The sequence below is a fragment of the Ornithodoros turicata genome, chromosome 8, assembly GCF_037126465.1.
Source record: "Ornithodoros turicata isolate Travis chromosome 8, ASM3712646v1, whole genome shotgun sequence".
In the NCBI taxonomy this organism is placed as follows: Eukaryota; Metazoa; Arthropoda; class Arachnida; order Ixodida; family Argasidae; genus Ornithodoros; species Ornithodoros turicata.
The window spans coordinates 14543175-14570847 of record NC_088208.1 but is presented as its reverse complement, the minus strand read 5'-3'; the positions used below and the strand labels follow the sequence as shown (position 1 = coordinate 14570847).

At 46.2% G+C, this 27673-nt stretch overlaps 1 protein-coding gene across 1 annotated transcript in view; it reads left to right on the top strand.

Annotated features, from left to right (window-relative positions):
• Positions 1 to 26252, top strand: part of LOC135365972 (phospholipid scramblase 1-like) — a 34076-nt gene extending 7824 nt beyond the window's left edge. The window contains exons 5-8 of the mRNA XM_064598615.1: positions 3147 to 3307; positions 10201 to 10374; positions 14903 to 15028; positions 25989 to 26252. Coding sequence (XP_064454685.1) covers positions 3147 to 3307; positions 10201 to 10374; positions 14903 to 15028; positions 25989 to 26063 — 536 coding nt within the window. The 3' untranslated portion in view covers positions 26064 to 26252. The remainder of the gene's footprint in view (positions 1 to 3146; positions 3308 to 10200; positions 10375 to 14902; positions 15029 to 25988) is intronic.
• Positions 26253 to 27673: the final 1421 nt, after the last annotated feature.

Here is a 27673-nt window from a genome sequence, read left to right as displayed (position 1 = left end):
CTAATATGTTGCCAAAGTTGGTGAATTTGCAACTAGATGGTATCTTCGACTGGCGGTACGAATGCTCTAAGCGTGAGCATTCTGGGATGGAGGAAGACGGAAAGAAACAACTTCCGAAGCTGCCGTGGGAGAGCGCTGCGATCTGACACGTCGAAGTACGCGCTCCAGGAGGCTGCCACTGGAAGTATACCGTCAGATGATGGCACTAAACACAGATTATGGCGTGACCCTCAGCCGATCTAATATAGCGAGTTTTACGTACGTCAGAAAGTGTTCATGATAACATTTCCGGAAATGTATTATAAGCCAGTGGCCCTGTGGGTTTCTTTTAAGTGGGTGACATCACATTGTCAAGCTTAGTTTACTTTGTCGCATCCCAGGCAGCACAGTGTACTGAAAGTCGAGTGCAATAGGGGTGGACGGGTAGGTAGAAGGCCTTGAACACGCTCATGCAACTAAAGAACATTGATAAGACACATACCGTCCACCCCTATTGCACTCGACATTCAGTACATTGTGCTGCTTGGGATTTCTGTAGAGTTCTTGGGTGAGTAATACCAGTACTCCGATGTACTAGTGCTCCCTATTGTGTCATGTCACCCACTGACCGGTTCTCGTTTCCTTCTGCCAAGTGTTTGTGTCGTTGAGGATTCATAATAACTACGGATACCAGTCCTGATCAGTGATTCTAGACTCGGGATTCTCTTTTATTGCGTGTTAGCGCCGCGAAGCAACTGTGGCTATGAGCGGCGTACAGACGTGGACAGATGGAGAGAGGACAGCAGGAAGGAGGGGGAGCCATGGGGGTTAGTATGCGTCCTGGGCGGACCTCAGGGGGAATTGTGCCGACATTCACCTGGAAAGTCTTCGGAAAACCCAAGGAAGACCTCAGACAGCACAGCCGGCTGTAGGGTTCGAACCCGCCACTTCCCAGCCCTCAGCACGTCCTTGGCTGCCACGAACGAGCGGGACGCCTTAGACCACTCTGCCATGCCGCTGGTCTCTCGAGAATCCGAGTCCCGAAAACGGCGAACCACGTTTGTTTGTTTCTTTGTAAAATTGGTGCCTCCAAAGTCTACCAAAAGCCTGACTGGCCTAAAAAGTCCCTGATCATTCCCTTACCGACGGTAATCTTTTCGGCACGTCGTGTGCCGTAGCTCATAAGGAACGCAGTGCAAGGCCCTGAGTGGATGCAAATGCTGGTGTTTTGAACAAATATCTGCCTTAATTGAAAACTTGATGTTTGTTTATTTAAATTGTTCTGGACTCAGAGATTAGGGAGGAGCTCTTACACTACAAGGTTAGCAGCAACACTGTTTTACTTTCGATTGTTTCTTAGTTTTATGGAAAGAGTTCGGGTTCAAGGGTTAATGTATTTTCTGTAGTCAATCAAGAATATGTTGCATAAATTACATTTAAGTAGTGCATGAGTATGTTTTATACTCGAAGTGAATTATTTCGTGAACAATTAAAGAAAATTCATTTCAGTAGAAGTTTTTTCCCTGGCGTTTTAAACTCCCGGAATTTCGGGATTTTAGGCGACGAAACTCGGTGTGTCGGGACGGCATTCTGGGGTTGCGACAGAGCGCGTAGGCACCCTCTGAGTGCTGACTCTGATATTTCTTATGCGCGGTTTGGGTGTGGGTCTCCCCAGTGTCAAAACGTTCGCGTTACTTGATGCTTCCATTTCTTTCTTAGTATACGGCGCTGTCTATAGAAATATGGAAGCAGATTTCTATACTCTCCTCAAATAAGATAGTTTTACACGCAGCCACCACGTGTAGTGACGGTCAGTTTGTTCAATACTGGCGTCAAAGGCGAAACCAAGCTTCCAACCTGACAAATGACAGTAAGTGAATGCACATCTATGGCTTCTAGGGAAAAGGCTCGCGTTCGAAATTCCGTGATGCCGTGATGCTTACTTTAAGACTAGAAATATCCGCCATAGGGGGATCCGCCACAGCTCCAACATCCCCGTAGTATAGATTGAATCCCGATAAGCCGCAGTTTTTTCAATCCAATAGAAATCAAGTCAAATCCAACGCAATCCAGTGCAAAGTCAAAATAGAGTTATAATCCATCCCAATCCAGTTATAGTCCGACAAAGCCAATTCTAAGCCATCTGTTTGGTTGACCATTGCTCCGCCCCTTTATGCTAATTCGCTGGCTTGGCTGCGCCCTTTCACGCGTGATCGGTCCACACTAAACCTTCCGATCAATGATTGGTTGGCTTCGTTACGCCCGTTTATGCTAATGAGCGGGTTTGGCTCCACCCACTCATGATGATTGGTTCATGTTAAGCCTACTGACCGCCAATTGGCTCCACCACTGATCAGTCCTCCCCTTCACCAGCTCCATCCACTTCATGTTTATTGGCACATTCTAATACTACTGAATGACTCCTCCTTTCCATATGACTAGACTACTTCCACGTCCACTTCTTCTGCATTCTAGACTTCTAAACCTTCCGATTGGTTAGCTGTGCCCCGCACACTGATTTGTCCATTTTCAACCTGATTGCAAATTGGTCGTCTCCTTTCAAGAAATAGAAGCTCTGGAGAACATCATTAATTGTGCTAGAGGCTATGACACCACCTGATGAAAATATGAATCACAAGTTCAAACACATGCTGCTACACAGCCTGAGCAAGTTATTCAATGATGTGCATGCAGTTGCAGCATCTCGCTCGAATTCCATGTGCACTCTTAAAAATGAACTTCACCGCATAGCACGCTCCTAGCTACCACGAATTCCACAATTCCACGAGCTACAATCATTGCGAATGATATCGTTATCTGCCCCGATTGGTTGAAAACGGGAGGCGTACGCCTTTTCTGTGACAATTATGAACAGCATAAGTATCACAAAAGAGGCGTACGCCTCCCGTTTTCAACAAATCAAGGCAGCTAACGGTATCATTCGAGAATATGGTTGGCTAGGAGCGTGCTATGCGGTGAAGTTCATTTTTAAGAGTGTGTGGTAAGACAATTCTCACACAGAATATAATGAGACACCCTAAGTGATTTTGCATTCCTCGTAGAAGATGTACTACGCATGAAAGTATGCGGTTGGATGTGGAGTGGAATTCGATGGCCGTGAACAATATCTTTGAATGTTACATCTTTCATCTTTCTTTCTGACGCAGATTTTCCACCATGCCTCATTGTTCAAGGATGCTTCGGCCTCGCAAGTTCGTCGTTCACTGCTTTATTGTGTCAAATGGATGGCACTACCACGATGAGCTTCCAACGCCTTCTGAGACTTCAAAGCGGCGTCAAGGGATGTTTCTGCTGTTGCCTCGGACAGGTAAGCATTCTTTGATTGGCGTTTCGCTGCTGGAGGACTGCAGTGAATGGAATCACCTGAGCATGCAGGACATACTAACAATATCATGCCACATCGGAGTCAAGCGACATTTATTAGGAAACAAATAGGTAATAGTGGTGGCGAATGACGTACAGGTCCAGAGATGTTTACAAGATGCAGATTTGAGTATCAAAAATTGCTCGTCGATGCCTGTGTTGTACATAAAGAAATTGATGGGCTATACTGTGGGAGATGCACCTTCAACCACAGTGGCACTCTATTCTGCTGAAGGGAACTATTCTCTTTGCTATGCTATACCCACTACTCCTTTGTCATCCACTATAAAGAGATTATGACGACCTGGCTATCAGAAATGCCTCGAGATCTACTGTCTCACGTCCTCGTTTTATTTTTGAAATCTCATAACTGTAGGAGCGTTTCTTGCACTCACGTGTTCAAATGTGGTCCACAAGAGTTTAAAAGTGTGAAGCACGTATATCCCTTTCTAGATATCCTACCAGTAGCAGATGTACTCCAGTACAGTGGGTGAAATCAGATACAACAGTAGTGCAGACAATTAAAAATGTCAATGAAGCTTCCTAAAATTTCTTACAAGCTATTGCATGGTGGACCACGTTTGATCAGGTAATACCTGATGAAACGTGGTCCACCACGCGAAAAGCTGTAGTACATTTTATGAAGCACTGCCGTTTTTCAGTTTTCTATCCCACCAGTAGAAAAATGTCCGACATGCCATGTTATGCTAGTTATGTACAGAACCCCACAAAACCAAGTAAATATGCTATACTTCACATTTACATGCAACACTAACACACCACATACTCTAACCAGTTGTCAGAATATTCTTGCAGTACCAGGGTGCGGGACGAAATGAATTGTTTTTCACTCCGACCTGAAACAGGAATCCAAAAATATCCCGATTTACTTCTTTGAAAGCATATCTGTTCATATTTGCAAACTGTACAGTGTATGCTGGAAAGTATATATAATGGTATGGTTGCGTTCATAATATCTATTTTATGTCCCTTGTGTCATTTTAATGACCACATCCGCCATTAACGACCATTCGCCTCATAACCTATTTTTGTACTTAATGTATACTAGTTTCTCACAATAGATCTCTACAGAAGAAACGTCATCACGATGTTGCTAGACAGACTGAAACCGAAACAGCTCGGAAGGAGTGGGCTGGGTTCCACGAATGGACACTTGCTCGCTGCCTCCTACTGAAAGAAAAGTGGGACAGAAGGTCGCGACCCTTTCAGGGATGATCGTAATTACCTCAAGACTGACTTTCGCCGTGACCCCTTTCGTCCATAGCTTTCAGGGTAGTTCGAACTACGCTCAAAGCTTGAGTTAATTAGCTCTACCATATTGGTGGCGCTGTCGAACACTATGACGTCACTTCCTTACAAACAAGGACAGGTATATTGTGAGGCAGGAAGTCGAGGGGTGTGTAACAGAGTAACGAAACACTTTTGATAACCAATCAGACACGTGGGTAACAGCACGGCTACTGAATGAGAATAACCACATTCGCGTGGCTTGCAGCATATGACAGTTGTTCGATGTCTCCAACTGTAGCGCCACCACACTTTCCTCTTTGTCAGATGAAGCCATACTGCTCTGGGGTGTGATAGACCCTTCCATGATATCTTCGAAATTGGATTTCATCCCGTTGCTGGTGCAGAATTATGATGGTCTGCAGCCGCTGTCGCAGGCTGAAAGCCGTGTGTCCAGTCAAGTTGGGGGGGTCGTTGCTTAAGGTCATCGCGTGGACCTTAAGCTGTTTCATATCTTCGGTGTGCACTTCGTAGGTGACTCCTCCTAGGCAAGCAACAATCCTACCTTTCAGCCAGTCTTTCTTGTGAGTTCTGTCTCGTGGCGAAACTTGTTCATCATCCACAAAGATCCTGTCTCTGGAAGCGGGATCGTAATTACATTCTTGAAGAACTCTCCCTGATGGTGTTCTTGTTAATCTATTTGCACGGAGGTGGTTCTGTAGTTGAGTGATGCATGACTGTGTACTTCCGTAAGAAGCGGCGAAATTCCGTTCCCGAGTCACCCTCTTCCTTCGGCTGCGAAGGAAATCCTTCAGGCTTCATTTGAACGGAATTCTCAGCCTCTCCATTTGACTTTGGTTGTTATGCGACGTCAGAATGTGTCGGACCCACAGTTGATCAAAGAAGTCCTTGAACATCGTGCCGGTGAATTAAAAACCATTCTCCGTAACGAGTCGGAATGGAAGACCGTGGGCAGCGAGGATGCCTTCGAAAGCTTCGACAGTCGCAGTGGATTTGGTGGAGGTCATGAGGTGCACTTCAGGCCATTTACTGTGTGCATAAACTACAATGAGGTAGTTGTTCCTGTCGAACTCAGCAAAGACCGAGTGTAACCGGTACCAGGGTTCACTTGGGACTTCCTACTTGTGCAGTGGAACCAGAAGCTGCCGATCCACAGAAGCAGAACATGCTTCATGCACATCTGATATCCATGATCTTGTCTATTCTCTCCAACCACACGTAGGACCTTGCCAACATTTTCATTTTTATTTGGCCAGTGTGGCCATCTCTTGTGGCTCTTGCGGGTAGCTCGCAGCACATGACACTCCTTCGGTGTCGCCAGTTAAGCTAGAAAGCAGGAGAAACCGCCGGTCGTGGCCATTAACAGCTTGCAGCACGAACCCCCCCCCCCCTTCCCAAGGGCATTTAAAACAATGTACGTGGAGGGCGTCTTTTCTGTGTCTGAATTGGTGGGCGCTGCTCAGGTGGAAAACACGGCAGATTTCATGTAAGGGAATGCTTGGGTTCTTTCGGGTTACGGCGTGTCGGATACGGAACCATCCCCGGTCTGTGGGCCGCGGACAAGAGCCATATCTCGTTGATGGAACTCATACCTCCCTGTGCCTGCCAAGCTCAATAAATATTCAGCGAAATTATTACGATCACCCGAAATTAAGAAATCACACAGACATATTTACTCAGTGTCTGGCGATGAAACTCTCCGTTCATCAACTCACAATAAAGTTCTTGTTGTTTACTCACCATGTGCGTACGATGGTACGTACAATGAAAGACCTGAGCAAATACAATACCTAACAATTTAGGCGTCGATAGGCCCAATTAGCAAATAAAAATGCATCCAGATAGGATGACATTGTGACAGAGCAATACCTACATGATCGCGTGGCGCACAGCTATACAGGGTGTTCAAAATTAAGCGTTCACGAGTGCTATACGCAAACACAGCAATGACAGGAAACCGGATGATAACTTCATGCTACTAGAAACTACTAAGAAACAGGTGCTGCTAATTATGTAGCACCTGTTTCTTACTGAAGAGAAAACTGAGAAAACTTACTGAGAAACTGAAACTGAAACTGAGAAACTTACTGAGAAAAATAGCACCAGTTTTCTTTTGTTCGCCTATTTATAAAGTGCTAATGAAAGCTTAATTTTGAACACCCTGTACCATACTCACTGACAGTGATGACGATGAGCTGAACACACAATTTGGCACTCAAATGTTCTCATTATTTTATTATTATTGCAGCAAGGAAAACTGAAACAGCGCGGACAAAAACCAGTTCGCACAAACTAATAGAATGGGTCCCATGGTCGGAATAATAACAAAGGCGTCGGAACTCTGTGGGACGCCCGCACAGCCCGTGGTATTCCATTGTTCCATGTCGCGCCCATGTTGGTTCTTACGGAGTGACAATTTCTCGTTCTTCTAGGAGACAGAATTCCGGCGTACGCTAAACACTCGGCGTCTGCTTTTGTCATGTATTCCATTTCGCGCAAGATTTTCGATAATGTGTTTCGTGATTCATGGGGAATGAAATGACACTATATAGTTCCCAAATCGACGGGAACGAATGGAAGTTCCACAGGTCAGTCCAGAAAGTTCGTGCAATACGTTTATGAAACTTTTATTTTACAAATTATAGGACACATCATTGTGTTCCCCTTCGAAATACTCTCCGTTAGCGATGATGCACTTATCCCACAGCTGTTTCTGTAGCTTGAGGCACATTGGAAACTGTCTTCTGTCAGGCCTTTCAGCAGGGATGCTGTTTCTGTTTTGATTGTCGTCATATCGCCCAGGTGGCGGCCCCGCAACACCATTTTGCGTTTTGGGAATAGGAAAAAGTTGCATGAGGGGCTCAAGCAGGGTAATCAAACTGCGCGCCAAAAATACATGCAGAATTATTTCATTGTGGGCGGGGGCGGCGTGGTGGTGGTGAAGCCATCCGTTAGTAGATTGGCAGGTTGGTACATGATCCTTCGATGCAGTGAAAAAGGAACGAGGACAAACGCGAGACACGCGCTACACTTTCAACCAGGTACATAAACAAATGGCACGAACATGTGATATCCGGTTATTCAATGGCGGCGCGTGCGATGTATAAACTGACGTTTCGGGGGACGATCGGCCCACCCACCTGGGTCTGCTACTGACTTGAGGTTGAGGAGGGTCCTGACATTGAAACATTAGGGTCTTCACAGGTTCCCTGAAAACGCTCAAGCCATTTGAAACCCCTTCTTTCCTTTAGTGCACAGTCTCTGTGGCAGCTGCAACATTTTATGAGCTCTAGGGCAATTCCTGCCGCCAAGAAAAAGCAAAGCTGTGCAGAGTGTATTTGAGTATCGTGGAAAGCAACATGAAATGGTCTAGCAATAACATATTTGGACAGAAACATACTCATTAGTAATTTAATTGCCATTGGCTCTGTCTTCGGCAGGTGCTTCGGCATAAGCAACATTTAGGACTGCCCCTCAATTGACGTGCTTTGGCCAGCTGCCGAACAGGGTTGTATCCACACTGTGCAATTCGTTCAGTGGCCCCGGGAAGGGCGAAAGTGTTCGTGGCACTCGTCCCCTATAAAGTCATTCACAATAAGCATCACAAGACCCTCCTTCCATCCATAGGTTGGGCGCGCACGAAATCAAGGCAGCCGTTAGAAGGCGTTTCTGGCATGTGTCTTGCTTACGCTTAAAGTGACAGTCCGGTCGAAAACATGGGCCTGAGAAACGCCTTATGATTTCTAATACTCCTCACAACAACCGTGCAAAATATTCCAGAAGAAATCGTATCGCGCGACTTATAATCGATTTTTTTCTACGGCGCAGTTGGTCCTGAGTAAAGGCCGCAGCGAGCTCTCGCGTGACGTGCGTAAGAGCAAAGCCGCACGTGACTTGCGCATGCCTGTTTGCAGGATAGTTGGTCGTTGCGTGCTAGCATTTGTCCATCATGATGATTTTGAGTAGCAACCACACGTCATGCAGAGTAAACTGCAGAGTAGCGTCAATGTAAACACAGGTATCACGATGCAGCCTACGCTTCAGCACACTCATAGAAAAAGGAACACCTCTCTGCATTCCCAACAACGGCGCAGTTATGCTGACGTGACGGATGACGTACATATAGGATCCTTGCGGCAAGGAGTATGCGAGGGAGAAACACGAAACCGGATGTCTTCAAAGGAGTAGTTTTTATTCGCTGTCTCGAAAACCATGCCGTTTTGTGCAGAGTTTTTTTGGTAGCAGTGGTTGCAGAGAGCTTTTTTTGGTAACTTGTAACTTACTTTTAACTTTCAGAGAAACTCGTTCCTTTTTCAGGTAAACTTGCCAAAGTAACATCAGTTCCAAGTTACTTTTAACTCGCTTTCACTCACGTCCACATATTTTCTTGCTTTCTCTCCGGTTCCATCATGGCATTTTTTTACATAAAACGTGATATTCAATCAATGACAGTATGTTATTCAGGTAGTAATAACCACTGTCATTGAAATGAAGCTGAACCATCGTGCGCTCACGGGGGGTAAGATGCAAAGCGTTCGAACAAAGCGTAGACAGACTGAAACCGAAACAAATCTGAAGGAGGGCTGGGTTCCACAAACGCTCACTTCTTCGCTGTTTCCCACTGAAAGAAAAGTAGGACCGAGGGTCGCGTCCTTTTAGGGGACCATGTCGTGATCCCCTCAAGACCGTGGCTTTCGGGCGCGACCTTGTTTACCTCTAGCTTCCTGCGTAGTTCAGTTCTACGAAATTTTGGCGCTGTCGAACACTGTGACATCATTTGTTTACAAACAGGGGGAGGTCTATTGTTGGACATAAACGAAAGCGATCTAAGCATGTTGCACTCCTCCACAGGCAACTGAAGGTCTAACTCAACTGCTCACGCGCACTGCACCATGCCCATAAACAAACAAGTGTAGTTGGCTGAATCTACTTTACTACTACTACTACCACCACCACCACTCCTCCTCCTCGTCCTCTTCTCCCTTCTCGTATTACTACTAGTACTACTACTACTATTACTTTGAACAGAGTGAACAGCAATGGTTCATTGAGAACCTCCTATATGCATAGCGACTCCAAATGTTCCACGTCATCATCTTATTTTTTTTTTTTTTTGCTGAGGATCCTCGTCGGATGGTGAGGGTGTGGAGCAGCAGAGATATGTCAGCAATCATACATAATGCTGTTCCAACGTAAGTATAAGAATGAGATCCCAACGCCATCTTTGGCAGTTCCCCCTGTCTGCAATTCTGGAAAACCCACTGGTTAGCAGCTCCTCGATGTGAAGTTGAGTTTGAACAATAGTGTTTGTGCTTCCTTCACGCATTCGGATACTATTCTGCATGTTACTTCAGGCTTTATCTGTGCAGGACACTTCGTTTAATTTGCTTGACGTTCACGATAGCTCCAGTCCTTGTTACCTTGTAGTACCGTACTGCTGTTCACAATTGGGTGAACTGGTTACCTACATTACCCTCCAAAAGCCCAGAGACTAAATTTCGTTTTCTGCTTTATGAAATTCTGAATCTTTTTCCAGTTTTATTTATCACATGGCACTGTTCATTTCAGGAGATGACAATCGAAGCTCCTATAGGAAGAGAAATAGCGTCTATTTCCGAGGATTGGACCATACTGGGTACCTCTCTCACAATCTATGACGTCAAGGGAAAACCTGTATTAAAGGTTGTTGGCCCCATCCTCCCGTCGTACTGGTACGGCATATTCTCTACGGAAGTGTTCCAGGTGTGTTACCGTAGCGACAGCAGTACGTGGTTAAAGTTGAAGTTAGGTAAGGAGTTGTGACACTACTCCCCTGTTCCCTGGTTCAACTCCCCTGGACCAACTACACAGCTTTGTCCCTGTTGTGAAGAAGTTCTGTGGCATCAATTGAAGTTCCAGTGATCACGATAACCTGTGCCAACCAGAAACGGAAACGAGAGCAGTAACGTGTTATAGCTGCTTTACAGCGTTAGAGCTACTGAACAGCTGATGATAGTAATGTGATACAGTTTAATGGTTCTCAACCTTTTTCGCTCCATGCACCCCTTTTTGTGGTCCGTCAAAGTGCGATTCCTTCTCCCCTATTGACTGTGAAGCATTACATGCATAAAAATTTGAGGTATTTTGTCGCTTCTTGCGAGTTTCTTCAAAGCTTCTGTGGCGAGCGACCTTACAGCCCTTCCAGAGCCGTATATTAAAAGGGCGTCTGGCTATTAATCGGACATGCCTATACCTGAAGCTCCACCCACTTTTTCAGCTTTCCGACCAATGAAGTCTTGAAATATGGGGCGCTGTGAACCAGCCTATCCTCACTATTTACCCCCTTATCCAACTTGAGCAGCGCCTTTTTGGGTGGCAAGTGGATTGGATGGGATTGAAATGGATATCTCTCGCAGTCTCCAAAACTACTGGATTTTTGGTGCAAATTTGATGAACCCGACCTAGGGAGCGTAAGGCACGTCGGGAATTGTCGTCTGCTTCCGTCGTTGTACCGCTGCCGGAAGAACCGCCTGCTTGGACACATTGTGTTGTCAGTATGATTTTTAAACAAATCTACATGTAAAGTTGGAATATAAGAGGCAAGAATGTTTATATACATGAAATCCAGCAATTAAATATAAGATTGTACAGCACAGCGCCGTTTTTGTTATGATTTCGTTGTGATCGCCGTGTTCACTAGGCCTAACACCGGCGACAAATCGTATTATATTCAATTAGATATGATAGATGAGCATACGTTGAAACTGATTTCCGATAAACGTATTTGAGGATGTACTTTGCAGCGTAAAATCAGGGCAGTTTGTGAAAAAAAATTGTCACAAATTCCCCGCTTCACTGTGTTTGTTTTCGTCGCCATTTTGGGTGGCAGTGAGATGTCATGGCGACCCCCTTGGTAAAAAGCAAATCAGTCAGAGGACCGAAACTGTGATTGACAGGTCGAGCCTCTTTTCGTGACTGCTCCCAATGGCCAGACTCTCTTTCATTATACGGCTCTGAGCCCTTCCAGTATCGTGCGCACCCTGGCGCCATCATAACATACCTTCAATGCATGCTGGCGAAAGAGATGTCTTGCAAGTGATATACTACGCCGAGTGCGCACAAGGAAGGTCATTAATGTAAATTACAAACAATAGTGGCCCAAACACGAGACCCTGCGCTGCACCAAATGTTACAGGCGGAGAAACTGACTGCGAGCGACTTGTATCCCTGAGTTTCACATGAATGGACTTCATGAAAGCCATGTTGGTTGGGGGATATCTGTCAATCGACTTATACGCAATTTTTATGCGACGCTTGTGAGCGATATCGGAGAGTAATTAAGTGGGGAATGTTTCGAGCCTGTTTTACGGAGGGCAATTACTTAAGCGTGTGATTGCCGTGGGGCACGGATGAATGATACAATGATTGTTCCAATATAGCAGTAAGATATGCGGCCCAAATTTCCTTAGCTGAAGGCGTAGAAGTGGTATTGTCAAACCCAGCGAGAGATATTTTTAATGAATCGATTATTTTACAAGTGCCTGCCATTGATATGTTCATGTGTGGCATTGGTACTGCGCTACAAGGGATACGGAATGTAACTTGTGCCTTCCGTAGCAAATGCACTGGAAAATGCCCGAGTAAATTCGCTGCTGGCGGCGTTGCCAGTCATAGGATCGCCAGTGTCATCTAGTAATTGTAGATCGATCTGCTGTTCAGGACGTAGGATTTCCAGAACTATGTGGGCTCAGACATTAGGGGACAGGGAAGTTCTTCCTTTGTGGTGCGAAGCAGCCGTTTGTAGTATTTCGAAGAAGAGTAATAAGCGTTCCATTCACGTTCAGTACCTAATGATTTTGCACATCTTTTTTTTTTCCTGCTTTTAATGAGCTGGTGTACCTAGCTGAACGGCTATATGCTAGAATGGATATCGTAGGAATCTATTTGTTAGTCAACCACAGAGGTTTGTATCTAGCGCGCACCTAGCTGTGGTCTACCGCGCAATAGTGGAAATCTCGTATGAAATGTGGGAAATATTCGGATAGAGCACCGTTAAAGGCATCATATTTACCGCTATCAAACAATTGTGATTAGTTTTTTTTTGTGTGTGTGTGTGCTGTTACGTTTAGGATACTTGTCACTAAGGTAGAGCAGAGGAGCTATTGTAAATAAATACATACTATACGTTTAGGGAAAAGGAAACTACTAAGTGGTAACTTGTCCCCTAGTTGAGAATCGAACTATTTGACTGAGGTTGAAACCCTGCCGAAAAGTTTCTGAAATACCGTGTACTTGAGGGGGCGCCTATCTTAACGCACTTTGTTGCTTCCCAATTAGCACTTGGAAAGACTAAAGGTACTGTAAAGCAGCAGGCATACCATTTTATATTGTTGGCTCATTTGACAGCCTGGGTGCTTAGTACACATAGTTTTTAGAAAATTAAGTTTCAATATTACGGGCAACTCTGTGTCCAAGACCCGACACGAACGCTGGAGTTCGCGCCATGTATAGGGCGGCTGACATAAACATGCAAACAACAATTGTACAGCGATATCTGTAAACCGCTACCATCACCACACCGGCTTGTCGGACGTGGTGCATTTTTGTGTAGGTGGCTTTCATGGTGATTCTGCTGGCAGGTTGTTACTCATTTACACAATGTATCAATGTCCTTGTGTTTTGAGAGACAGCAACTAACTCTTTTGAACAAACTTTTAACAAACTCATGAAGCCGGCTATTTAGCGGATGGCTTAGCCGTTAGAGGGTTGGGGACATATAAAGCTGTTGCTCGACGAATACGCGACTGTTTCCCACCAGGCGTCGCACCGCGTCCTTTCACGGCTATTTCGGAAGTGATTAAAAAATATTTAGAATTCTCTGTCGCACATAAAATTTGCACTGTAGGTTTCTTTCTGCATAAGATTTGAAATGCCGCTGCCAATATTAACAGCTTGCCTGCTGCTTTACAGTCACAAAGTAGCAACATTTTACATGCAACTAATTGTATTGATATTTCGGACATAACGCCATTTAGGTTGAGCAAAAAGTCATTAATGAAGTCAGGTGCTCTAAAACGAACTCATAACAAAACAATGTTGTGAGGACACTTCGGGCAAATCCATAATATTTCTAAGGAGGACTGCAAATGGACATGATATGAAGAAATATGATTCTTAACAGCGATCAGCACGCCGCCACGTCTTCCCTCAACTGTGTACTTGCGATAGATAGGAAATTCAGGATTAGGCCGTAATACATCAGTATCTAGCACTCCTGAATACATTCATGTCTCAGCTAAAATAACAATATCTAATTAGCTTGAATAAATTAGGCTGGTCATATCTCTTTTATGGAGCAGACTAATGCTGAGAAACAACACATTCAGGGGACTGGAGAACGGATGAGGCGTTGCGTCTGCTGATGAAGACCTAGTGGCTTGATATCAACAACCGTGTGACGTGATCAAAGTTATAATATTTTTCATTCATCAGCAGCTTACCAAAGCACAGCTTGAACTGATATTCGTGACTCTTGGCGTATGCAAGCAGACGTTTCCCGGCATGGCATACCTCATGAGAATAATCGCCTAATTCATAAGCTAGTGTTCGTTACCATGTGACGCTGCTCAGGATTTTCCGATTTCTTCCTGTAGTGTGAATGACTTGAATTTAACGATCAGCGGGCGGTTTCTGTTATGACTGTATCGCCGAAGGTGGTGAGCTTCCTCGGTGTCACTGAGCTCGACACAGTCATACCCAGATTCGCAAACTTTTTTGATTCCGAATGCGTCCATGTTCCGGAAGCTTCGTCATCAATACCTTAGAAGACAAGGTTAGATCGGCGCATGTGGTTTTTCGCTTAATCTGAGTTTCTATTGTAGACATATTTATATGTAAGCTGCGCAGAAACAGATTGTATATTCTGTATATCAGGGCCGATATCATTCTGGGACTATAAGTCATTTTCAATAGTGACGACCTTTGTTGATAGGTTCTCAAGGGCCTCATTTGGCGCTGAGAGTTTGGACTTATACTTCATTTAGCAACATAGTGCTCATTTCGCTCATCAATTAGCTCCGTGAATTCCGAAACTACATGCAATAGAGGCAATGTAAAACCGAAACCGTAAGAACCACAAGACTCGCGGTAAAGTCACACGGCTGGCGCCCAGTTACAGCTTCACTCTTCGGTAACAGGGCGCCTCCTCTCATTCCTTCATCCCTGGTGTGCGCACAGTTATGCGCACCTTTACCTGGTGAAACACATAAATAAAACTTTACACCCATTTCAGGTGAAAACAATGGCAGGCACTGTAGTGGGCGAGATAAGGTCATCAGGAAAGGTCATCAGCGTCTCCTTCCCCATTAACTTGGACGTCCACATCAAAGGATGTCTAATCGGTTGCGCCATTTTGGTCGTAAGTGTCTTGGTTCGTTTTCTTACTGAATAACACACTCTTCTCAGCGATCTATTTAAAGTAATAAAAGAGCTTGACTTTAGACGCTCGTCTGAAGTACAACGAAGTCTCACTTGATGAGACTGGTCGCTCTGGAAAGTAATCCAGGTCAGTAAGAAAGCAAAAATGTGTCTGATACCAGCGGTACAGCATCCGAAGTCCAGCTGGAGGGGTTTACAATGTCTATGTGATCGTGTTGTGGTCATATTATTTTAAAGAGTGACTACAAGAGAAGCGTTATATTATGACAAAAAAGAAAAAAGCGACAGTAATGATGGGGAGCAGGGAAAACTAGCCTAAGGGTTCTCGAAATGTATTCAGTTCAATCACGATACGCTGCGCAGACACTCATCAACCGCCGCCGAGCAACGAAGAACCAGTAAAACAGTGAGCAAGAGAACAAATCTGTCCCTCGCGGGAACGAACAGCGAACCGCGGAGTCAGTAAGCCGTCTGGGAGCGAACCGATTATGCGGTTCTTCGATTCCACCGATTCAGCGGTCTGCATATCCGATGGGCTCCGTACCATGGGGCTCGGTCAATCGCGAACGGCTATGTTTCCTGTGGAGCAATTAACGAGCCCGTGGAGAGAGACAGCCGCTGTCTCGTTCGAGCTGAGGGTGATGCCATGAGATGGCATCCTCATCCATATGTTTGTGTTTTCAGTCATCAGGGGCTTGTTGCTGAAGATTGCAGGGTTCTAACTAGAGATACGAAGCCCCCCAAAAGACCTGAAATCTTGGGGAAAAAACTGCATTCGTTTTTTTCCTCGTCTTTGAATTGCCCAATATTTCCTGGCAACAAAATTCAAAATTGTAAATTTTCGTTCCTTCGATGCGTTCCAACCCGCAAATAGCGCCTTAGGTGCCTTTAATCCGCTAAAAACCACCAACTTATGTTAACTCCGTCTGGCTACTCCAAGTGATCGCCATCGCGTTCGCATAACGTCGGAGTTCTGGTTGGAGTGGACGGGTTGTTAATTACCTATTGCTGAGTAGACAGCAGTCTCATGGGATGCTCTGATCTGTATTTATGCCTAGAGGGTGAAGACTACTAAAGTTTCTAGCTCATTGTATGCTGTGGCTTGGTCGGCAATTCGGCAATGCTTCGACTCAGCAGTAACCACGTTTGTTTCCATTCCGTCCGTTTTTTCGAAAAAAAAACGAAAAAAACGTCCTTTCCGAGCGGTTCAAAATTTCCAGAAATTTTGCATGTCTAGAAATTTTGCTGAAATTTTGCTCATTGCTCGAGCATGGAGGGCGTTACGATGCTGCGATCTACAGGCGATGCCAGCTATGAGCCCCAGGTTGCGGGTGGCCGCAGGGTCTGTGGAAACGGCTTCATGCAACGCTCGCGCCGACTCGCGCGCCATCTGTTGAAAGAGCAACAGATGGCGACAAAGGGAAACTAACTATGCGAGCCATCTAGGCGTGTTTGTGGCTGTTCTCACGGGTACAGACCACGTTTCATGGTCGAATGTGCACGGTTTGTGTATACCGGAAGACAGCAGCGTAGACCAGCGAGCGGACGACACGGATACGTGGAGAGACAAAGGCCAACAGGTGGCGCTGATCGCAGGTCATGTTACCTGTATCAAACGTGTTACGAAGTACACTAGTACCACTTATCTCCTCCTTCTCAGTATCTCCGCCAATCTGAGGCCGACTCCAGCCTTTTTCATAGGGAGCGTCCAGAGTCGCCACTTTCAGTTTCCAGATGTGTTGAAAGTGTGAAAAGTATGTAGAACTGAGAGGTGATGACGTGTGTGCGTTATCAGTTGTCACACCACTGTTCTGCGTGTGCTCCTCCACTTTGCATGTTTCTTACTCGTTTAAATTATACTGCTGATATGTAAAGAGAAATTATGGGTGCTTGGTTAGTCGCATATTCTTCCTATAGGGCTACACAACTGACCTACTCCATTCCTGCTTCAATCGATGGACAATGGCAAGCCTCTCACCTTTCAGAAAATAGAGCAGTTGCTAGCAGAGGAAGGCTGCAACGGTTGCTTGAAAACACAGCGTCTGACACGCGTCCACGTGGCGCCTCTCTGAAGCGCAGGCGCCACAGCGCGTGCATGTGACACTGGCCACATCCGACTTTCTCGACGACATCCAATCGAACCCTTACAAATTCCGCCATTACGATCGGTCGCATTCAATGCTCTCCGTGGACGGCCAGCAAGTGCGAGCCGAGTACGACTTTAAGAACGACCTCGTCAAAATTCCCTACTTTAACTTCTTGCAGGAAGTGGGTGAAAACCCGCTCATAGGAACAACTGCGCTTCAGCGTGCTGAAAAAGAGTATTATACGTCCTCTTTGACAGGTAGTAATAGTCAGTGGCGTTACCGCTTGGGACAAGTTGACTCTCCCACCTGCTGCCACTGTGGTGTGCTTGAGGATCTGGAGCATATTCTTCTTCATTGCTCCCACTACCAACCTTCCCGAACCACACTCTCCGAGTCTCTTCGTCAGCTGGACTCTCGCTCCTTCTCCCTATCGAAATTGCTTAGTCCCTGGCCTAATCCAGCCCAGCAACGCTCCGCGCTCAAAGCTCTTCTGACATTTCTGGACACCATCGGACTTCGATCGTTATTGTGACGGGGCTCGTTATTTTATTCCCCACATTCCCACTAGCAATGGGGTAGAGTATCGCCTGTGAACCTCCCCACTCTCGAAAGCCAAAATAAAGTTGTTGTTTGACAGGTAGATGAAAATTTGTGAGATCCATGATATGGGGACCACTGTCTCCTCGTTTGGGTACCCAGGCACATGAACTCTTATGCTGACTTCTTTTACGTTCGAACCATTTCGTTGCGCACCGGTTACCTCTATTATTTTTGCCGGTTTTGCTCCAGTTTGGGTTCAGCAGAGTCATGAAAATTTCGATTCTGGTTTGTTCGCGGCAAAAATAACGGTTTAGGTTCGGTTCGACACCCTGCACAAAATGTTTTTCACCTGAAGTTACTGGACTATGTGGGTAGTACCTGTTTAGTGCACGGAGGTCACAACCTGAGTGCCAGCTGCTCGGCAGCTGCTCACGGGACTCGCCAGTCTTCACTTTCAACATCGCTGCCGGTGGGACTGCAGCGCCACTACGTCACCCAGTTCTTGCAAGAAGTTAAACTAGGGGATTTTGATGAGGTCGTTCTTAAAGTCGTACTCTGCTCGCCCTTGCTGGCCGTCCATGAAGAGCGTTGAATGGGACAGTTCATTAATGACGGAATTTGTAGAGGTTCGATCGGATGTCGCCAAGAAAGTCGGACGTAGCGAGCAAGGCGATGCATAATTTGTAAGACACCTTTTTCCGGTAAACGTTTTGAAAGTGAGCGTCCAAGCTCCCGGCACTCAAACCTCGCACTTTGGTTTCAAATCTGGGTATGACTGGGCCGCCGCTCGTATTTAAAAGACGGGGAACGTGCCAGCATCACCTTTTTCAAGTGCAACGTCATCTCTTTAATGTCCACCTCGTAATTATACGCTTTCTTGTCATTGGGGGCCGAGGAGTTTAAATACGTCGTTCTTTAATAGGGAAACAACGCGAATTTCGACGGCTGTTGGAACAGGTCGGTATTGATCTGTTCGACCAAGTTAACGTATTTTCCACCCTTCGTCGCTGCATAACGTTGTTCTAGACCAGTGTTTCCCAAAGTGTGGTCCGCGGACCCCTGGGGGTCCGCGACAGTGTCCGTAGGGGTCCGCGACCGTCTCTCACATTTCAGTGAGGATTTTCGTCCCCACAAACACGCGCTCGTACATGCCGCCCGATTTCCAAGCACCCAGAACTTCCAAAATTGCTACAAGCATGCTTCAACGGCTAGCTTCTAATTTCTGACAGAAAAGTCCTGCAATGCACGTTTGTCCGCGTCATACACATACAAACAAGAAGAAGAAACCGGTCCGGAATCGTTTCTGAAGCTGTATCGAAAGCACGCAGCAGCTGACGAGGTTGCTGGTTATACACTGGCTGTGACGGTGTGTGTTTGCGGGTGGGGGGTCCGTGAATTGGTTCTCATCGCTTCCGGGGGTCCGTCACCGCCAAAAGTTTGGGAAACACTGTTCTAGACCACGAGACGTGTCGTCGTAATCGTTTTTTTAAATGTTCGTCATGCTCGACAAGGGGTCCAGCTGCGTGCACGGTCTTATGAGCCACAGATTGGTATTTTCTGGTTACTCGTCGCGCAAAGTCCTTATGACCCGTTGTGCCTGAAAACAGAGACGAGAGCAAAACTTGAAAATTCATACCCACAACCCCACCGCACTAATCTTTACGCACTAATCGCCACTAATGTGGCGACCGCCTCACGGCTCCCAGAGCCGGCGGTCCCACACCCGGGGCCGTTCCACCCACTCGCTACCAGAAGGAAGTGCAACCAACTCAAAAGGAAGAATGCAATCAAACGTTTAATGACATACCTCACCACGTACAAAGCCTTACCGAACACACTGCCGCAATGCCCAATGCTCGGAGTCGGAGTGCCCCAAAATCCTACGGTGGTCCCCTTTTAAAGAAAAGAATCCTCGCGCCCAGTAACACTTCGAAGAGCGGCACGTGCAATCACAGATAACGATAACATATCACCGGCGTGGTGACGGGAATAACGAAAAGCAGATAACCCGCACATGATAGTTCCCGACAGCGTGACGAGACAACAAATTCGCAGGGAAAGTTCTGTTTCCCACACTGTGATGCCTTGATTATGGGAGAGGAGGTGGAATACATGTCGACCTTCTTTCAAGCCAGGTACTCCTTGGCGGTCTTGTTATAGAATTCCACTCCTCTGTCGTGAAAGATGCGTGTTGCCACATTACGCCCCAAAAAGGTCTTATCATGGCCCTTTTAATTTTGGTGGGGCATTTCTTCTTTAGCGGGAGAGCTCACAGAAAATGGGAGAGAGAATCGATTGCCACGAGAATGTAGCGGTAGCCACCATTGAACCTCTTGTATATTGTGAAGTCGGCAAGATCTGTTTGCCACACGTCGTTGAGCTTGAGTGTGATGATGCGTCTCTTATTAAACTTTCTTCTCACCGGACGGTGTAGCGTGTCGGCATCTAGCTTTCTGAGAATGGTGAGAGCCTTCTTTTTGTTGAAGTGACGCGCTTTTATATAGCGGTCCACTCCCCCAAAACCACCCTCTGGTTTCTCATATCCCTCCATAAGTCATCCACACAATTGAGGCTTGCTGCTGCTGCTTCTGAAGCTCGCGAGGTTTGCACAGAGGAATCAGACGCAATAGTTTCAGGACTTCGGGAACCAGGAAAGTTTCTTTCCCATCTTACGTTGCAACAAATCATTGATGAGTTCATATACAGAGGAATACGTGTTGGGCTTGCCCGACACAGAGACACAACCCTCGTGGTCCCACAAAATAACCTTCTTCCGAGACGACCTTTTCCACTTCCTTTTCGTCCACCTCTGGAGAGAGGAGTGAATAGTCAGTCATTTAAGACGTCGGATGCTTTCTTTCTATTGTCGTAGGGATCGATTACATATTGCTTGAGTATGTGATAGAGTGCTTGCAGTATGAGTTTCACTTTGACGTCGTCACTGTCCTTCGAGGAAAAAATGTTTCCGATGAAGGCGGTCACTTCAAGCAGGAAGAAACCACCGACGAAAGAATGCCTTGCCCTCACTACTGAGACAGCGCTTCAAACGTTGCGGATTCTTGTGAATCTTTTGGTAGGCCACCCTTTTTAGAGCCACCTTTCTATCAATACATTAAGACAAATTTCAGAGACTTGTTTTATCTCGGGCGAGGAAGAACGTCTCAAGATGGTCGTGGAGGGGGTAGAGTGGAGAGCACTTTGAGTAAAGTGAGGCGAGGATGGAAATTCATTTCAGAATATACATATATTGACGTTCTCACGGAATGATATTGCTATACAACCTGTAATCCTCGTGCGTATAGTTGTGAAGATCTACGAGTAAGTAAGTGTGGGGCAATGACATTGCTTGTTTATATGTGTCCAAAAAATGCTCCAATCCTTTTCTGCAGAATAGCTGTTGCCCAAAATGTTCCATCTGGTGGACGCTGCACACAGTGCGCCACAGGACGACGTAACTGTCATTGTAGAATATAGTTCTAAAATAGCTACAGTTGAAAAAGATGTTTTAAACGAGTAAGAAGATCATGCACTGGCGTGGTGAGAACCCCGTATGAATAGATTGGCAACCTCCAAGAATTGACGTCGGTCGTGTAATCGTCTACGACGATGAGCGTAGCACGTGAAGTGTAGCACTCTCTTGATAGCTCTTTGGTAAATTTTACAGAGTCCCCAAATCCATCCTGCATGCTCGGTGAAGCATATTTCTGCACGTAGAATATTTGTCATGGAGGCTTGTCCACAACCTCGTTCACAATCCTCAGCACATTCGCAATGAGCATGGATTTACTGCACATGCGTGTGTACATGCTGCACGAAGAAACAGATTGAGACTCATAGAGAAATGCATCTCTTTTATTTACATGTCGTCCTCTGATCGGTAGTGTGTTCCCAATACAGATTATCCAGGTTAAGATTGGACTTCTTTTACGTCAGTCTGTCCAACGCCAAGGTGCGGTTGAGTGTCTTGATCTTGTCCTGACACATTTCTTGACATGCTTGCAACTGTAGCGGCCACCGGCCTACGCCACTGAAAAATACGCCCCCAAAATAAATGTTGATGCGCGCTCATGGGCTCCAGTTCTTAGTGAGCCGAGTGCAGCCACATTCTGTTGCCTTTCTTCCACCCATGTCTCCCTGTCTACTTTTCTCTGCTTCACACCACACAACCATTCCAGGCGGTGAACTTGAAAGGCTTCCTCCACGATGCCACGAATAAATTCCTGAAGTTTGTTCTTTGTCTTTCCCTGTTGGCGAGAAATGCAGGAGAAGAAACCACACATGGCGTTTGCCAGGTATCGGTCAGAATGATGATGGGAGCACAGTGCGTGCTGCTTTTACACAGCGTTTTCAAATAAACACGTGCAAAGAAACGAGAGCGAACGAAAATGGAGAAGCAATCCGTTGCCGCAAGGAGTATGCACGCACAGTGGAAGGAGAGAGTGAAACCGAAACTGGGAGCCCCCGCGTTGAGATGACAACTCGATGCCGGCCTGCTGGGCACGGTGGTGCGGAAAGGAACTCCAGTCACTCGTACGCTGGCTCTCGTGGAGTGAGAACGTGCAGTCCGTCACTACGCCATCCCCGCGCCGCGTCACTTGAGACTTGGCTGTCATTGGGATCGGATGCTCCGTCGACACGAGGGAAAAGGTGAGCGATTTGCTGTGGCGGTTTTTCCCGATGTTATTCGTGTTTTAATGCGCTTGTGTTAAGCCTTTTCTCACATGTTTGCCGCAGTGGATAGGCCTTATTTCCTGTGTTTTGTACGCACATGCTTACACATCTTTCTCAGTGACTTCCACACCCGTATCATCCTAAGGGTGTTGTTCGTCTTGTCGCATGTTTAGCGTTACGCGCCTAGCGGTTTGTGGTTGTCATCTTGTGGTAGCCATTGAATTTTGTGGCAGTGTGAGGTGACGCTGTGGTTAGACCTAATCTGGCGCCTCAAGCCTTTTTCTCAATGTATAGTGTTTTCTCGGAGCTGTCGCATGTTTGCCGTAGCAGTTAGCCCTTTTCTCTGCACTCGCGTGCCTATACTTTTGAGCAGTGCTGCAATTTTACCTGTCGCTAGTACTTTGTTCTCTCTTTTTTTCATAGAGCTGTGATGGTGGCACCTTCTGGAGTGGTGCCTTGCAGCTAGGTGGCCACATGTTGTCGATCTCTCCATCGACCAGCCGTCAACAAGCAACATGGCGGGAGCTGGTCAGTCCGGAGCAGTTTTGTCACAGCATAGTGGATTTTCGAATAAATTGTTTCTCTCCACTCTCCATTTCTCTTTTTTTCTTTTTATGGACACTGGTTGCCGACAACACAGTGTGTGGACTGGACACGAGTTAGATGCTCCCCAATTAGTGTGGTGACTTTCTGGAGTTAATTACTGTGAGGGGACCCAATTGGCTCTAATTGCTAATTTAATCATCTTCAATCCAGCTGTGTGTTGGCGGCATTCAGTGTCCATCCCATACTACTTGTAACAACTAGCGAATCCAAAAGGTCACGTGGTGAAGTCGTCACGTAGCGCTGATCCAAAGAGAGGGTAAACCAGAGGGGTGTCCCCATTTCCCTCCTGTTTGTTTTCGAAGCTCGGGCCGCACGGAATCTCGGAGGAAGGTTTGCCGGCAGCTGGGCGCTAACTTAAAGGGTATCCCTGATATTTCTAAGTTCACTTCCGAAGCAACAAAGAAAGGTTGGGCCAAGCTTAGCAATAGTTAGGCTGACCTACATTGCCTTGCTTGGTACATCATCGGCCAACAAGCTTATTTCTTGATACGGATCTGTACCCTGGCCAATGCTTGGCAAATCATTGTGCTAAGCTTGTGCCAAGATACAGACTAAAACTTCCCTGGGGCGTCTCTCATTGTCTTACCCAATTGTCTCGCGGCGTAAAATAACGATATGTCATTATTTGTTTTTCTCGTATTTCCCACAAGAAGTGAGCAAGACGTTTCAAAATGCAAAAAAAGAAAAAATAGAGAGCTGTGTAAGAGAATAAAAAAAGCTCGTCAGATGCCCGAGACCACAATACGACCAAACGCACAACGGCATGTTTGCTGAGGAAAAACATACTATACCTAGCTTGTCTCGCGAGCTTCCGGAAATTGGAGAGTCCTGTTCGCGTGTGTGTCAGAATGAGGTGAGCTGTCTAAGTTTAATTTGACGCATACTCAATTAACTACACTGAAATGATGAATTGCTTGTCGTATTAACTCGCCATGAGGGTAACTCTTTTGCTTCTTACTACTTTAGTTTTGAGAAATTCCTTTGGTCCATCGAAAGTCGAACCTATGTAGCGCTACACCATTCTACGTTACCCTCTCCATCAGGCGATATTGGCTTAAGCTTTGGCAAGTGCTTGGCCAACGAGCTCATTTCTTGATACGGATCTGTACCCTGGCCGACTGCTTTCTAATCCTTGCTCTGCCAATTACTATGCAACGTTGCGCCAACGTTGGATGGCAAAAAGTCGTTGGCCAACTGTCATCCGACTTTTTGCCAACAGTCGGCCATCGGCCATTGCTTGTTTAGGTTGCAGCGAGGCTACACTCGAACCGCTAAGCTCGGACCTCGGAGCAAGGTTTGCCGGCAGCAGGGCGCTAACTTGGCAGTGGCATGCTCTTGCAATCATCCTGTGGTACAACTTGGGACAAAAGTTTACAGAACACCTTGTTACATTTTCGCTACACCCAAGCAGCATACAGGAACCGACACAGACACCGAGAGCTGGATAGAATTGGCTGCCCCCCGTTTCTTCTACCTCTTCCTGACATCTAGCAGGGGCCGATCCGATGAAGTGTACACCAGTGCCGCGTTACGTAGGCTTTTGCCCAAGTTGTACTACTGCATGGAAAGCTGTGGATGTGCTCGAGGAACAAGCAGCACGTGTTTTTTTTTCTTGTTTCTGCTACCACCTTGTGTCCTTTGACACACCGCTGTTTATACAGGGTGTTCAAAATTAAGCTTTCACGAGCGCTACGCAAACACAGCGATGACAGGAAACCGGATGATAACTTTACGCTACTTGTGTAAGAAACAGGTGCTGCTAATCATATAGCGCCTGTTTCTTACTCAAGGAACAAAAATAGCACCAGTTTTCCTTTTGTTCGCCTATTCATAAAGTGCTAGTGAAAGCTTAATTTTGAACACCCTGTATTCGAAAGACGGAACGGGAGATCACAAACAGGGCAGACAGTAAGCTATACCTTTTCGTCTCTACATGGTATTTGGGGGTTCACGTCGTGAGACAATTGAGATCATGAGCCACGCCACAGGGGTCGGCCTCGGGATTACTTTTGCCCACCTGAGGGTTACGATGAAAGCTCACCACACGGCACCTGTATTTAGCGTCCCTCGCGGAAGCCGTTGTGTGTTGTGACTTGTACCCTACCACCAAATTTGCTGGCGTCCTCGGCCGGGTACGAACCCGCGATCAAGGGATTAGAATGCGAACACGCTACCGACCGAGTCAACGAGGCCGCTCATGTCTCTGCTTCCGTTGCAGATAGTTCGCCTTGTGTGAAAACATACTCATATATACGGGGTGCTTGCTCTAACGTGTCCAAAAATTTTAGTTAAAGCGAGCGATAAAAGGGAAACAAGCGTTATTTTTCAGCTACTTGACTGCTACAGGTGAAGCAGTACCTGTTTACTCAAGTAGCAGAAATGTACCACTTGCTTTTCTTTCATCGCTCGCTTCAAAATATAACTTCTGGACACGTTAGAGCAAACAGCCTGAATACGCATATACTTACACATACATACACATATATACATATATATATGTTTGTAAGTCAAAGGTCGCCATGCCAATACTGAACAGCTGTTTCGGCTTTGTTGGGCCATCAGCAGCAGTACGCAGGCAGGCAACGTTTGAGCGCATGGCGTCAGAAGGTCACGTGGCACGTGATGCCTCCTGTCAGGGTGTCCTAAGACACCTGTGAAGCCCAGTGCAAAGCCAGTCAAGTGTATAAGGGAAAAATTAGCAGGAGCTATTTGGCCGCACGTATAGCATATGTTTGTAAGTCAAACGTCGCCATGCCAGTACTGGACCGCTGTTTCGGCCTTGTTGGGCCATCATCAGCAGTACGCAGGCAGGCAGGACAGGAAGATGAGTGACATTGCCCTAGGAGTTTGCTAATGCCCTCCTAAGCAGTGCCCTTCAGCATATGTTATATTGCAATTGATTTCATCTCGGAAAAAGTGATAGATAGATTTTCAAAATATGTTCGCATTTAGCTGGGACATCCTGTACATGACAAGTGCTAAATTAACCGAGTCAAACAATAAATGTTTAATAAGAAATTCTCTTTTCACCTACAGGCTTTCATGTTTGACTTCAGAGGTTTCGCCTATAACACCATCCAAGTCCTCCGAATGTACGCAAGTGGTCGTTGAATGCAACGGCTCGGCATGTGACGATGTGACGGATAGGCGCCTGTTTTATACATGGCTGGGCGATTCCAGCCGCTCACTCCCTATGATTACAGCGTTCTCGGAGGCAAACAATATACTGAGTGCGACATGATCATCGATGTATCTTATGCGACAAGTGCATAAAAGGCTCCGTAAAAGTGCTACGTAATATTTCAGATCAAAAATGTGATGAAAGTGTAAGTAGAAAAACCGCGCTAAACGTCACAGCTATAAATCACTGTTTCTAATGATAGAGTTGCGGTTACACGTCCAACAAACTCCGTGGTTTCCAGCTTCATCTATTAAAGGGGCTACGACAGGTCATCCCCATCAGGTCCCCCAAACTCACCTCGGAAAAGCGTGCAACGAAGAAGGCCGCCACTAGATACCCCACTGTTGCCGTTCCGGATCACTTCAGCGCGCTAAGTTTAGCGGCAAAATGTTTTTGTTGTTTCTGCGAATGAATCTAGTCTTTATATGTCCAAATAAAACGCGTATAACAACTTTCTGTGTCGTGTTTCACTTTTTGGTCCCGTTTTTAAACGTGTTGAGCGATCGGAAGGATCTAGTGCACGGCTGCGTGCATCACATAGCGTACCTGTCGTACCAGGCGCCGCAGGCGCTGCAGTCGTCCATTTCTCCTTCGGTGACTTGACCTGGCTTGGATTGTGCTTCAACTGGATCTTTAGCGCGCTACAATCCCCGCAAGCCAAAGTCTGGTAACAATGGGGTATCTAAGGGCGGCCTCCGGCTCTGCCTGTTTCCTAGCTAGCACGTGAGAAAATGCTTGTTAAAAGCTTTTTAAAGAAACTGTAAAGTGAAATTTGACCCCCCTGTTTTTGTGCGACCTGGAAGTGTCTGCCTGTGTGATGCCTCACCTAGAGCCTAAGCAATCAAAGCGCGCTAATTATTACACTGCATAAATTAGAAAAATAAATCGGACGGTAGGTTGCGCCCCGTAACAGCTCAAAATGTCATGATGGGAGTACTCCCGTCACGTGATACCTAAGTAATACACAATGAACTTATGACCGGCTACTAATCTCCAATAAACACTACTTTTAGAATCACATGAATTACTGAGACAATTCTTCAATATATCGAAGAAAGAGTATCCCAAAATACTGTCAGCGCGGTCAACGCCCTCTGTTTGCTCCCCTCCCAACCACACACGGCGACGGCGTTTATTGGGGCCTTGCGAGGTTTGTGTACGCAAAAAAGTTCATTTCCTTCCGAAATTGAACAAAGCTTCACCTGACAGCGATGCCAGGTATCTACTGTAATATTTTGGGATACACCAAGTGTGCTCTTTCGACAAGGGACGTTGTGTACCACAAGATTCCAACGAAAATGCACAGAAACGAAAGTTGTTGCAAGCGCTTGGTCAAGACATTCGTGAGCCATGTCGCATTTGCTCAACCCATTTCTCTGACAAGTCGTACGAAATGGTAGCAGCGGAAGATCGAAAACTTCTCACACGGACCGCAGTCCCGACACCAGTGCTTCACCTTGTAACACCTGACGATGCGAACACCAGTGCTTCACCTTGTAACATCTGACGATGCGAACACCAGTGCACACGAGGAATGTAC